Source organism: Nematolebias whitei, chromosome 8, assembly GCF_014905685.2.
Source record: "Nematolebias whitei isolate Nwh7 chromosome 8, NemWhi1, whole genome shotgun sequence".
In the NCBI taxonomy this organism is placed as follows: Eukaryota; Metazoa; Chordata; class Actinopteri; order Cyprinodontiformes; family Rivulidae; genus Nematolebias; species Nematolebias whitei.
The window spans coordinates 51,237,925-51,249,920 of record NC_056505.1 but is presented as its reverse complement, the minus strand read 5'-3'; the positions used below and the strand labels follow the sequence as shown (position 1 = coordinate 51,249,920).

Genomic DNA, 11,996 nt, shown 5'->3' with positions numbered 1-11,996 from the left:
CCTCCACACATTCTTACAGGACTCTACTACATCTCTGCAAAGATGATCTGTAGAGACTAATCAGAGCTTTATCACATTCATACACTGATGGGACTCACAACGGAGGCAACGAGGGGTTCAGTGTGTTGCCCAGGGACACTTCAACATGTGACTGCTGGTGAAATCGAACCCCCAACTCTATCATTGGTGGACGACTGCTCTAACCACTCAGCCACAGCTGCCCCAAAAGTATGGTAACTTAAAGCCAAACTTGGAAAAACAGCTAAATGTTAAAACCAGCAAAACATAGCTAAATGCTAAATTTAGCTAAATTTTTCTCATTCAACTTTTATTTATGCTGAGCCTCGAGAACTCATTTACAAGAGAGACCTGTAAATGTTACCTCAAAGCTTGTGTTTTTAGAACAGTTAAAATTAAATGTTTAAAAGTTAAATTTAAATTAAATTATATTGAAGTAGATAAAAAACAGTGTTTAATGGATGGTGGTGGACTTCAGAAGGAACAGGCACACCTACCACCCCCCCACCACCACCACCCCCCACCACCCCCTGAACATAAGAGGATCTGCGGTGGAAGTGGTCTCCAGCTACAAGTACTTGGGTGTACACATGAACAACAACCTCAGCTGGAGCAACAACACCACCAGCCTGATAAAGAAAGATCATCAGAGACTCTACTTCCTCAGACGGCTGAGACGAGCTGGTCTGGAAGCTCAGTCCTCACCTCCTTCTACAGGTGTGCAGTGGAGAGCATCCTGTGCTCCAGCATCAACGTGTGGCATGGAGGCTGCACAGCTGCAGAAAGAAAAGCTTTGCAGAGAGTGGTGAAGGCTGCACAGAAGATGTTGGAATCAGCCTCCCCACCATCACAGACATCTACACCTCTAGATGCAGGAAGAGGGACACCTGCATCATGAAGGACCCCACTCACCCAGCACACACACTTTTTGCCCCACTCCCCTCAGGAAGGAGGTTGAGGAGCATTAAGTGTAGAACCACAAGACTGAGGAACAGCTTCTACCCTGAGTCTGTTAGACTCATGAATCTCTAACCAGAATAATCACTGTGAAAAATCACATCATCTGATCTGTTTCATGTTGCTGCTGATCTGTTTCATGTTGCTGCTGATCTGTTTCAATGTTGCTGCTGATCTGTTTCATGTTGCTGCTGATCTGTTTCAATGTTGCTGCTGATCTGTTTCAATGTTGCTGCTGATCTGTTTCATGTTGCTGCTGATCAGTTTCATGTTGCTGCTGATCAGTTTCAATGTTGCTGCTGATCAGTTTCATGTTGCTGTTGATCTGCTTCATGTTGCTGCTGATCTGTTTCATGTTGCTGCTGATCAGTTTCAATGTTGCTGCTGATCAGTTTCATGTTGCTGCTGATCAGTTTCAATGTTGCTGCTGATCAGTTTCATGTTGCTGCTGATCAGTTTCATGTTGCTGCTGATCAGTTTCATGTTGCTGCTGATCAGTTTCAATGTTGCTGCTGATCTGTTTCATGTTGCTGCTAATGTGTTTCATGTTGCTGCTGATCTGTTTCATGTTTCTGCTGATCTGTTTCATCTTGATGTGTTCATTCATGCTCATCTGTTCAGACAGACTCATGTTCGTGCTGCTGTTCAACATATTGTGTTTATTGTTTTTATGTTATGAGTGCTTAGTGTATATTTAGTTGATGTTTTTCTTAGTTCATATCTTAGATGTTATTACTGGTTTTCTTATACATTTTATTGATGGATGTAACTGGGACCCTGTGAACATAATTTTGTTCCACCACATGTACCACATGAGGTGCGAATGACAGTAAAGGATCTCTGAATCTCTGAATTTAAGGGCTTGAAGTTATCGACTTTGAATCAGGAAATAAGAAAAATCTTGAAAAAGTTTCAAATCAAAACTCAGCTGTAATGTCCTATAAAAGCTGAACGTTTTGATAGATGAATGGCTAAAATAGCTCATACTGCACCATATCATAAACGGGCGAGCCTTCTATGCTTCCTCCTCATTCTCACAACAAATGCAGAGAGCTTGAGATGATATTTTATCTCTGTGACTACGTCTAACTAATCTCTACTGAAATGTTTTCTGTGTCATGAAGCGTTAATGGTCAGTACACAAAGCAAGGCAAGCTGGGAGCTGCCGTGCTCGGCAGCCACTCTACTAAAGAGGTCAGTCTTGAATTTGGTCACCTGTTTGAGATTATCGGTGGGACTTTTAGTTCTAATCATTTCTTTTAACATTCTTCTTTTCTTCAGTACAAACTGCTTTTGTACCTGAGCCAACAGAAACAAGTGACTGCAGCCAAGATTCACGTGGGCTTTGTTTTCACGGTGAGTCGACTCGAAGTCGTGCTCTTTTGCTCTTCCCTGACCGGGCTGAGGTCTTGGATGAATGAACATTTATAATAAAAGGTTTCCTTACAGCACAGAGTGACGTTACTAACATCTGTTGTTTTTATATTGTAGGTACAGCCAAACAATTACTGCACTTTTTACGATGACCAGAGGCAGAACTGGTCCCTGATGTTTGACTCTGAGAAAAGTGCTTCGGACTTCTGCAAAGACGTGAGAAATGCAGGAGAAGATGCACAACTGAGACTTTAATTAGAAATCTGAAAAGCAAATTACACTTATCTTTTATTTCCAAGGTTTAATAATAATTTAAAAAAATCTGTTTTTATCAGCCTTAAAATGAAGTTGATACACCCTGAGAATCAGTGGCGTCAGAAACATTTGTAATGTGGGGGGACACACTGCTGGTGGGGGGTGGGGTGTCTGGGGATCCTCCCCCAGAAAATCTTGAATAAAGTAGATGCCGTTTCCTGCATTCTGGAGTATTTTAACGGGTTGTTAAACATACACAGTGCCTTGTGAAAGTATTGGGCCCCTTGAACTTTTCAACCTTTTGTCACATTTCAGGCTTCAAACATAAAGATATAAAATTAAATTTTTTGTGAAGAATCATCAACAAGTGGGACACAATCGTGAAGTGGAATGAAATTTATTGGATGTGTCAAACTGTTTTAACAAATAAAAAACTGAAAAGTGGGGCGTGCAATATTATTGGCCCCCTTGTGTTAACACTTTGTAGCTCCGCCTCTTGCTGCAGTTCCAGCTGCAGTTCCAGCTGCAAGTCTCTTGGGGTTTGTCTCTGTCAGTTTTGAACATGGAGACACTGAAGTTCTGCCCATTCTTCCTGCAGAACAGCTGGAGCTCAGTGAGGTTGGATGGAGAGCGTTTGTGAACAGCAGTCTTCAGCTCTTTCCACAGATTCTGGATTGGATTCAGGTCTGGACTTTGACTTGGCCATTCCAACACCTGGATACGTTTATTTGTGAACCATTCCATTGTAGATGTGTCTTTATGTTTTGGGTCATTGTCTTGTTGGAAGATAAATCTCCGTCCCAGTCTCAGGTCTCTTGCAGACTCAAACAGGTTTTCTTCCAGAATGGTCCTGTATCTGGCCCAATCCATCTTCCCATCAATTCTGACCATCTTCCCTGTCCCTGCTGATGAAAAGCAGGCCCAAACCATGATGCTGCCACCACCATGTCTGACAGTGGGGATGGTGTGTTCAGGGTGATGAGCTGTGTTGCTTTTACTCCAAACATATCATTTTGCATTGTGGCCAAACAGTTGGATTTTGGTTTCATGTGACCAGAGCACCTTCTTCCACATGTTTGGTGTCTCCCAGGTGACAAACTTTAAACTACACTTTTTATGGAGATCTTTGAGAAATGGCTTTCTTCTTGCCACTCTTCCATAAAGGCCAGATTTGTGCAGTGTACGACTGATTGTTGTCCTATGGACAGACTCTCCCACCTCAGCTGTAGATCTCTGCAGTTCATCCAGAGTGATCATGGGCCTCTTGGCTGCATCTCTGATCAGTCTTCTCCTTGTTCCAGATGAAAGTTTAGAGGGACGGCCGGGTCTTGGTAGATTTGCAGTGGTCTCATACTCCTTCCATTTCAATATGATTGCTTGCACAGTGCTCCTTGGGATGTTTAAAGCTTGGGAAATCTTTTTGTATCTAAATCCGGCTTTAAACTTCTCCACAACAGTATCTCGGACCTGCCTGGTGTGTTCCTTGGTCTTCATGATGCTCTCTGCTCTTTGAACAGAACCCTGAGACGATCACAGAGCAGGTACATTTATATAGAGACTTGATTAAACACAGGTGGATTCTATTGATCATCATCAGTCATTTGGGACAACATTGGATCATTCATAGATCCTCACTGAACTTCTGGACTGAGTTTGCTGCTCTGAAAGTAAAGGGGCCCAATAATATTGTACGCCCCACTTTTCAGTTTTTTATTTGTTAAAAAAGTTTGACACATCCAATAAATTTCATTCCACTTCATGATTGTGTCCCACTTGTTGTTGATTCTTCACAAAAAATAAATTTTATATCTTTATGTTTGAAGCCTGAAATGTGGCAAAAGGTTGAAAAGTTCAAGGGGCTGAATACTTTCACAAGGCACTGTATATATACCTACATAAGTAACACTAGATTCAATAACTCTTTTAAAGAGAAACAAGAAGTAGTCTGATCAGCTGCTCTCCTTGTGTGAATATCAACCAAAAACTGCTGGAAATAACGTAGCGCTAAGCTAGCAGGCATGCAATACAGATGCTTTAGCTAAGATGCTACAGACATTGCGCTCTGCTTCTTTCATACACCCTAACCCCCCCACAGCTGTCAACAACTGCCAGCACTAACGTGGTCCTAAGTAGTGTGCAAAACAGAGATGTCTCAAAACAGAAATGTCTGCACCTGTTTGAACTGGTTCAAACAGGTGCAGTTCAAACCTCCTCCCCCCGTGAGTGCCCTGGCAAGGCAGATGACCTCAGGGAAACACTGCATGTGGTGTGGTGTTGTTGTAGGTAACCATGAAAACCCGGAGTGGACTTTTAGTGCTTTGAGTGTCCTGTTAATCAAGTGGAATGGATTCGTTCACGAAGAAAAAGAAACATTCATTCATTCAACCTTTATTTATACAGGCTAGTCTCATTGAGCCATGAGGACTCATTTTCAAGAGGGACCTGTTCCAGACAGAACATATAAAGTACAGACAACAATAACAATAAACTACAGTGCTGGGCGAACTAATATTTCAAGGTAAATATGGGGGTGTCCAAATTAATATTTATTAAATGTGGGGGAGACACCTTCCCTTCACATATAATTGTTGCGACACCTATGGGAACAACAGCACAGGGCAGTGAACAGGCAGGAAGTGGGTCCATCCTGAACAGGTCATCAGACATCTCAAGCTAATGAGTGCTTTATACTTAGTGATTTTAAAAGACGTCATCATTAAAGGCAGAGCAACAAACAGATGAACTGTTGGTGTTAGTAGCTCATGACCTTCATCTGCCATCATCACTGCAGCTTACAAATGGACTTTTAGTTTGGTCTGGTTTCTCTCTTGATTGAACAAGTTCTGTCTTCATCATCAGGTGTGTTTGGCCAAAGCAAACAGCACATCCTCCTTAGATTCTGCGCTGATTCAGGACCTGAGTCTCGGTGAGGGCCCAGCAGTGGACAGTGGAGACTCTCTGGAGGTGGTGTACACAGGCTGGCTCCTGCAGAACCACACCATTGGACAGGTCACACACTTCCATCAACAGTTTTTCATTTCACTTTGTCTTCACCTCTTGTGATTTTCCTCAATCTGATATCAAACTTTAAATATTATTTCAGGTTTTTGATTCCAACCAGAACAAAGACAAGTTTCTACGACTTAAAATCGGGGCTGGAAAAGTGATAAAAGTCAGTCCAAATTTTTTTATTTTACTAAAAATGCACAATGTTTTGTTACTGTGATGTGGTATTTTGGTACCACTTGTTGCTTGTTGTCCTGTAGCCCATCCCAGTCTTGTGCAGGTTTACAGTTTAGTCCCTGCTGTCTTTAGACAGCTCTTTGATCTTGGCATCATGTAGAGGTTGGAGTGATTGAGTGTGTGGACAGGAGTCTTTTATAGATCGAACCAGTTCAAACAGGTGCAGTTAATACAGGTAATGAGTGCAGAACTGGAGGGCTTCTTAAAGATAGACCAACAGATCTGTGAGAGATAGAGTTCTTGCTGGTTGGTAGGTGATCACTTACTAATTTCAAACAAACCGGATTCCAAAAAAGTTGGGACACTAAACAAATTGTGAATAAAAACTGAATGCAATGATGTGGAGGTGCCAACATCTAATATTTTATTCAGAATAGAACACAAATCACAGATCAAAAGTTTAAACTGAGAGAATGTATCATTTTAAGGGAAAAATCTGTTGTTTCCAAATTTCATGGAATCAACAAATCCCAGCCATGATGTTGTGATTGCTGCAGAATGTGGTCTGGCATTATCGTGTTAAAAAATGCAGGGTCTTCCCTGAAAGAGATGACGTCTAGATGGAGCATATGTTGTTCTAGAACCTGAACATAGTTCTCTGCATTAATGGTGCCTTTCCAGACATGCAAGCTGCCCATGCCACAAGCGCTCATGCAACCCCATACCATCAGTGATGCAGGCTTCTGAACGGAGCGTTGATAACAACTTGGGCTATCCTTGTCCTCTCTGGTCCGGATGACACGGCGTCCCAGTGTTCCATAAAGAACTTCAAATTGTGACTCATCTGACCACAGAACAGTCTTCCATTTTGCCACAATCCATTTTAAATGACCCCTGGCCCAGTGCAAACGTCTGAGCTTGTGGAGCTTGCTTAGAAATGGCTTCCTCTTTGCACTGTAGAGTTTCAGCTGGCAACGGCGGATGGCACGGTGGATTGTGTTCACTGACAATGCTTTCTGGAAGTATTCCTGAGCCCATTCTGTTATTTCCTTGACAGTGGCATTCCTGTTTGATGTGCAGTGACGTTTAAGGGCCCGGAGATCACGAGCATCCACTAGAGTTTTACGGCCTTGACCCTTACGCACAGCGATTGTTCCAGATTCTCTGAATCTTTTGATGATGTTATGCATGGTTGATGATGATAACTTAAAAGTCTTTGCTATTTTACGCAGGGTAACACCATTCTAGTATTGCTGCACTATCTTTCTGTGCAACAATGGTGGAATTGGTGATCCTCTTACCATCTTGGCTTCTGAGAGACACTGACACTCTGAGAAGCTCTTTTTATACCCAATCATGTTGTCAATTGACCTAATTAGTCTCAGTTGGTCTTCCAGCTGTTCACTATATGCTCAATTTCCTTTTTCCAGCCACTTATTGCTACTTGTACCAACTTGGTGAGGATTTGTTGACACTGTGAAATTTTGAATCAACATATTTTTCCTTCAAAATGTTACATTTACTCAGATTAAACTTTTGATCTGTCATCTATGTTATATTTCGAATAAAGTATTGACATTTGCCATCTCTGCATCATTGCATTCAGTTTTTATTCACATTTTGTTTAGTGACCCAACTTTTTTGGAATCTGGTTTGTGCAATAGAAGGCAATTTTTTTTTAATCAATGTGATTTTCAGGATTTTTTTCTTTCTTAAATTTTGTTTGTTACAGTTGAAGTGTACCGATGATAAAAATTACAGACCTCTCCATTCTTTTTAGGTGGGAAAACTTACATAATAGGCAATGTATCAAATAATTATTTTCCCCACTGTGTTTGTGCGCATGTGTGTGTGCACGTGTGTGCGCGTGTGTGTGTGTTTGTGTTGTAAGTCATAACTATCAAAGTTACAAGAAATAAAGGCTTGAAAGTTTTCTCTGTAATGAATCTTTATAAAATATGCTCTTAACTTTCTGAAATGATTGACAAAAAATATTGAACTTTTTCACAATATTCTGATTTTTTTTAAGATGCCTCTTTAAAGCTTTGGAATGGTTCTTTACGTTGGGTACCAGTTGACCCAATGGGTCAACGTTTCCCATCAGACCTGAGATGTTTTCATTTGTCTTTCTGTCCTCCATGTGTGGAAAGGTATGGGAGGAGGGGATGGTGGGAATGAAGAAGGCAGGTCGTCGTCTCATCGTCATCCCCCCCAGTCTCGCCTATGGGTCCAAGGAAGTCCCTAACCGAGTCCCAGCTAACAGCACTCTCATATTTGAAGTGGAGCTCAGACGGGTAATAGCCCCTGAAGTTTTCTACATAAGATAAGATAGAACTTTATCTATCTATCTTTATCTATCTTTATTTGATCCCGCAGGATATTGTTCTTCTTTTATGCTTCTGCACAACATTTTAAACACACTGAAGGTGTGTTTGTGTGTCTGTAAGAAACTAATGGTCTTTTTTCATTAGTAACGGTACAGCATGGTTCGACTCGACTCGGCATGGTTCTAAGGCTCTTCCACTAGCATTTATTTGTGGAACCAAACCCTTTTTCAGGACCATTTTTCTGGGGTTCCAACTGTTCTGTTCTGGCCTGAAAACGTGACGTCAGAACACTGTTGGTTACTGATTGGTCAGGGGGTGGAGTCACTGGTTGTTGAGCAGCTTTCACAACAACCCGATCTGTCATTTGCAATAACTTGAACTTGAGGAGCAACTGGACCCATTTTAAAGATTTTAAAAACAATAATGACAACACCGTGGTCTAACGCTGAAGTGCTGGCGTTTTTTTGTGCTTGGTGGCCGACGACAGAATTCAGAGTGCGCTAGATGGAGCTCCTCTGGTCTACCCCTGCCCTCTCCACCAGAGCCTTGGTGCCCCCCTTCAGGCTGGGCAGGGCGTCATCTCCCTGGCTCCGAGCTCCACCCTCACTGTAGAGGTTTCCAGAATTGTACCGCTCAAGGTGGCTGCATGTTGGAGCAGCTCTGTTACATTAATTCTGAGAATTTGCTTTTGGAAACTTTAATTCCTCTTTTTTTCTGGATGTAAATTACTTTTTTCGGATGATTATGTCCTCTGGTAGCAGATGCTGTGCCGCTGGAAGGATTTTTACTGAAACTTTTTTAGTTTTGGACATTTGTTACGATTTGTAACCATGACAACGAGGTGGTTTTCTACACCTGGGAGCTACTGATTAACATCTCAAAAGCTCACATTATCTCAACTACATCCCCAAATCCCAAATAAGTTGAAAAGGAGGTGCCATGGATGCATTACCGTCTACCTGGAGGCGGTGCTCGAGTGCCTGACTGCCAAGATCTTGGAGGTAGCGGGACATGTGGTTCGTGACAGCGGGAGAACCGAGATTGTCCCCCGGCACCTGCAGTTAAGTCCACAGCGACGAGGGGCTCAGCAGGCTTCTGGGAGAAATGGCCATCGCTCAGGGAGGAGTTCTGCCTGGCATTCAGGCAGTCCTGCTGCCCAAGAGGACTGAGAGGTCTGCTTGGTCTGGGTGGACAAATCGGCATCTGCAGCTAGTTTCTTCGGATCCGCTGTGGGACGGACTGCTACAAGAGATCCTTCCTTCCCAGAGCCATCAGCATCTATAACAACTCTAATAAAACCAAGATGAGCTACAACAACATTTAATTTCCCTTTGGGATTAATAATGTATTTTTGAATTGAATTGAGTCCTCCGTGCCGCCGACTCGGAGTAGCGCGCGAGACCGGGACTGTGGCGGGCCCTGGCCTTGCACGCTCCTGCGGGCCCTGAGCTTCGCTGGTCACCATGGAGGATCATACAAGCTGCCGACCCGCAGGAGTGCGTGAGTCCAGATCCTGAGCCCCGGCAGGAAGGGGCGGACCGGGACAGGTCTGGGACGGTGTGTGGAAACTATTTTTAAAAACATATTATGTATTTAATTTTTTTTAATTTTTATTTATTTTTTTATCAGTAAAGATAAAAAAATAAACGATGCCGGTTTTATCATGAAATCCTGTTTTCACTTTAATAAATTTATTAAATAATCTGTTAATAAGGGCTGGGCCATATCATATCATTCACGTTTATACCAGTAAAAAAAGCTTGCCCGGGAAAATTAATTATATCATGATATCGTGCTCGAGCATCAATGTGTGGCATGGAGGCTGCACAGCTGCAGAAAGAAAAGCTTTGCAGAGAGTGGTGAAGGCTGCACAGAAATCTGTCGGAATCAGCCTCCCCACCATCACAGACATCTACACCTCCAGATGCAGGAAGAGGGCCACCTGCATCATGAAGGACCCCACTCACCCAGCACACACACTTTTTGCCCCACTCCCCTCAGGAAGGAGGTTAAGGAGCATTAAGTGTAGAACCACTAGACTGAGGAACAGCTTCTACCCTGAGGCTGTTAGACTCATGAATCTCTAACTAGAATAATCACTGTGAAAAACCATATCATGTTGCTGCTGATCTGTTTCATGTTGCTGCTGATCTGTTTCAATGTTGATGTGTTCATGCGTGCACATCTGCTCACAGACTCATGTTCATGTTTGTGCTGATGTTCAATGTTTTATGTTATGAGTGCTTAGTGTATATTTAGTTGATGTTTTTCTTATTTCATATCTTAGATGTTATTACTGTTTTTCTTATACATTTTATTGTTGGATGTAACTGGGACCCTGCGTACATAATTTCGCTCCACCACATGTACCACATGAGGTGCGAATGACAATAAAAAAACTCTGACTCTGACTCTCTGACTCTGATATGCTAAATTCATGACATAATACATCAGGGCGCCCCGCCCCATTAACAGAACAGAGCGCGCCGAACGACCAAACTGAACTGCGCACTTCCCCTCCACCTGTCGGTACTGGCGTAATGCTAATTAGTTGCGCGCAATACTAGCTAGCTAAAAAGCTAAAAAAATATATATATTTTTAAAACGACACACGTCTCAGCTGTCTCTCCACCCAGCTCTAAACTTCAGGTATAGACAGCTCAACTGTCTCTCCCTTCCCCTCCACTCTAAGCTGCCGGTACAAATGCAGCTCGTCTTTTTTTCTCTCCCCCACCCAGCTTTGAGGTACAAATGCAGCTCGTCTTTTTTCTCTCCCCCACCCAACTTTGAGGTACAAATGCAGTTTGTCTTTTTTTCTCTCTCTCCCACCCAGCTTTGAGCTGCTGGTACAGAAGCAGCTCGACTGGGTCTCCCCCCGCTCTAAACTGCCGGTACAAACACGCGCAGGTTTATCTCTTCGTTCCACAGTCCATGGACCAAGAGCAGAGTCGGGTGATCAGAGACAGAGCATCAGAGAAATGAATCATTCCTGCAGGAACTGAGGAAGCTGAAACACCACAAGCTTCAGGGTCAGATGATCACCTTGTTACAAGTTCTGGAAGTTATAGCTCATATATTTTGTTGTATGTTACATTTATGCTCAACAGATCTTGAGCTTCATTTTATTCATTTTGGGAAACTATACCTGCACTTTAGTTTGTGTGGTGGATTTTGTTGATCTATATTTTGTGCAAACTTTTTCAATCTAAATAACAGAAGGATCATTTTTATTTTTTATTTTTATACTTGGAGACTAAATACTTTACTAAATGAAGTAATTTCAGTAAAATTAACCCTTGTTTTTTTAGTTTTTTATATAATACTGCAACACATGTTAAGTTAATTTTGTCAAATAAATAACTATGATTTCTGGGTTGTTTTTGGTTATATCATGAAATTTATCGTTATCGCCAGAATGCTCTGAATTATCACAATATTATATTTGAACCATATCGCCCACCCCTACTGTTAATTAAAATTAACTCGGTTGAAAAATCATAAAAAAAAAAATTATTGGATCTCAGGAATATTTCCCTCAAATATGTTTAAAGAAGAACTACAACCTTTAGTTAAACTCTAAACCACAGATGTACAAATCACAAAACAAGAATTAAATTTTAAAGCAAAGCTAAAATAAATAAATAAATTGTAAACAAGAAACCAAACCACATATCTAAATTAAACAATAAAAGTAGACACAATGAGTGCAAATACATTAAATGATGAAGAAAACCTATACAATGGGGGTGGGGGACACAGAGGCAGCTGCGTGCTGTTTGCACAGACAGTTTTACAGTTTTAGAGCAGGGTGTGTGAAAGGAGAGAGACAGAGGCACATCTCAGTCGCGCGCTGTCTGAACTAACAGGTTTTTTGTGTGTGTG

General features: G+C 42.0%; 1 protein-coding gene across 1 annotated transcript in view; it reads left to right on the top strand.

Annotated features, from left to right (window-relative positions):
• Nucleotides 1-2,097: 2,097 nt before the first annotated feature.
• LOC119413724 (FK506-binding protein 15) overlaps nt 2,098-11,996 on the top strand; it is a gene marked incomplete at its 5' end in the record, with an annotated part of 28,450 nt that continues 18,551 nt past the window's right edge. Inside the window, 6 exons of the mRNA XM_037680778.1 lie at nt 2,098-2,169; nt 2,257-2,331; nt 2,467-2,565; nt 5,464-5,613; nt 5,708-5,776; nt 7,938-8,081. Coding sequence (XP_037536706.1) covers nt 2,098-2,169; nt 2,257-2,331; nt 2,467-2,565; nt 5,464-5,613; nt 5,708-5,776; nt 7,938-8,081 — 609 coding nt within the window. The remainder of the gene's footprint in view (nt 2,170-2,256; nt 2,332-2,466; nt 2,566-5,463; nt 5,614-5,707; nt 5,777-7,937; nt 8,082-11,996) is intronic.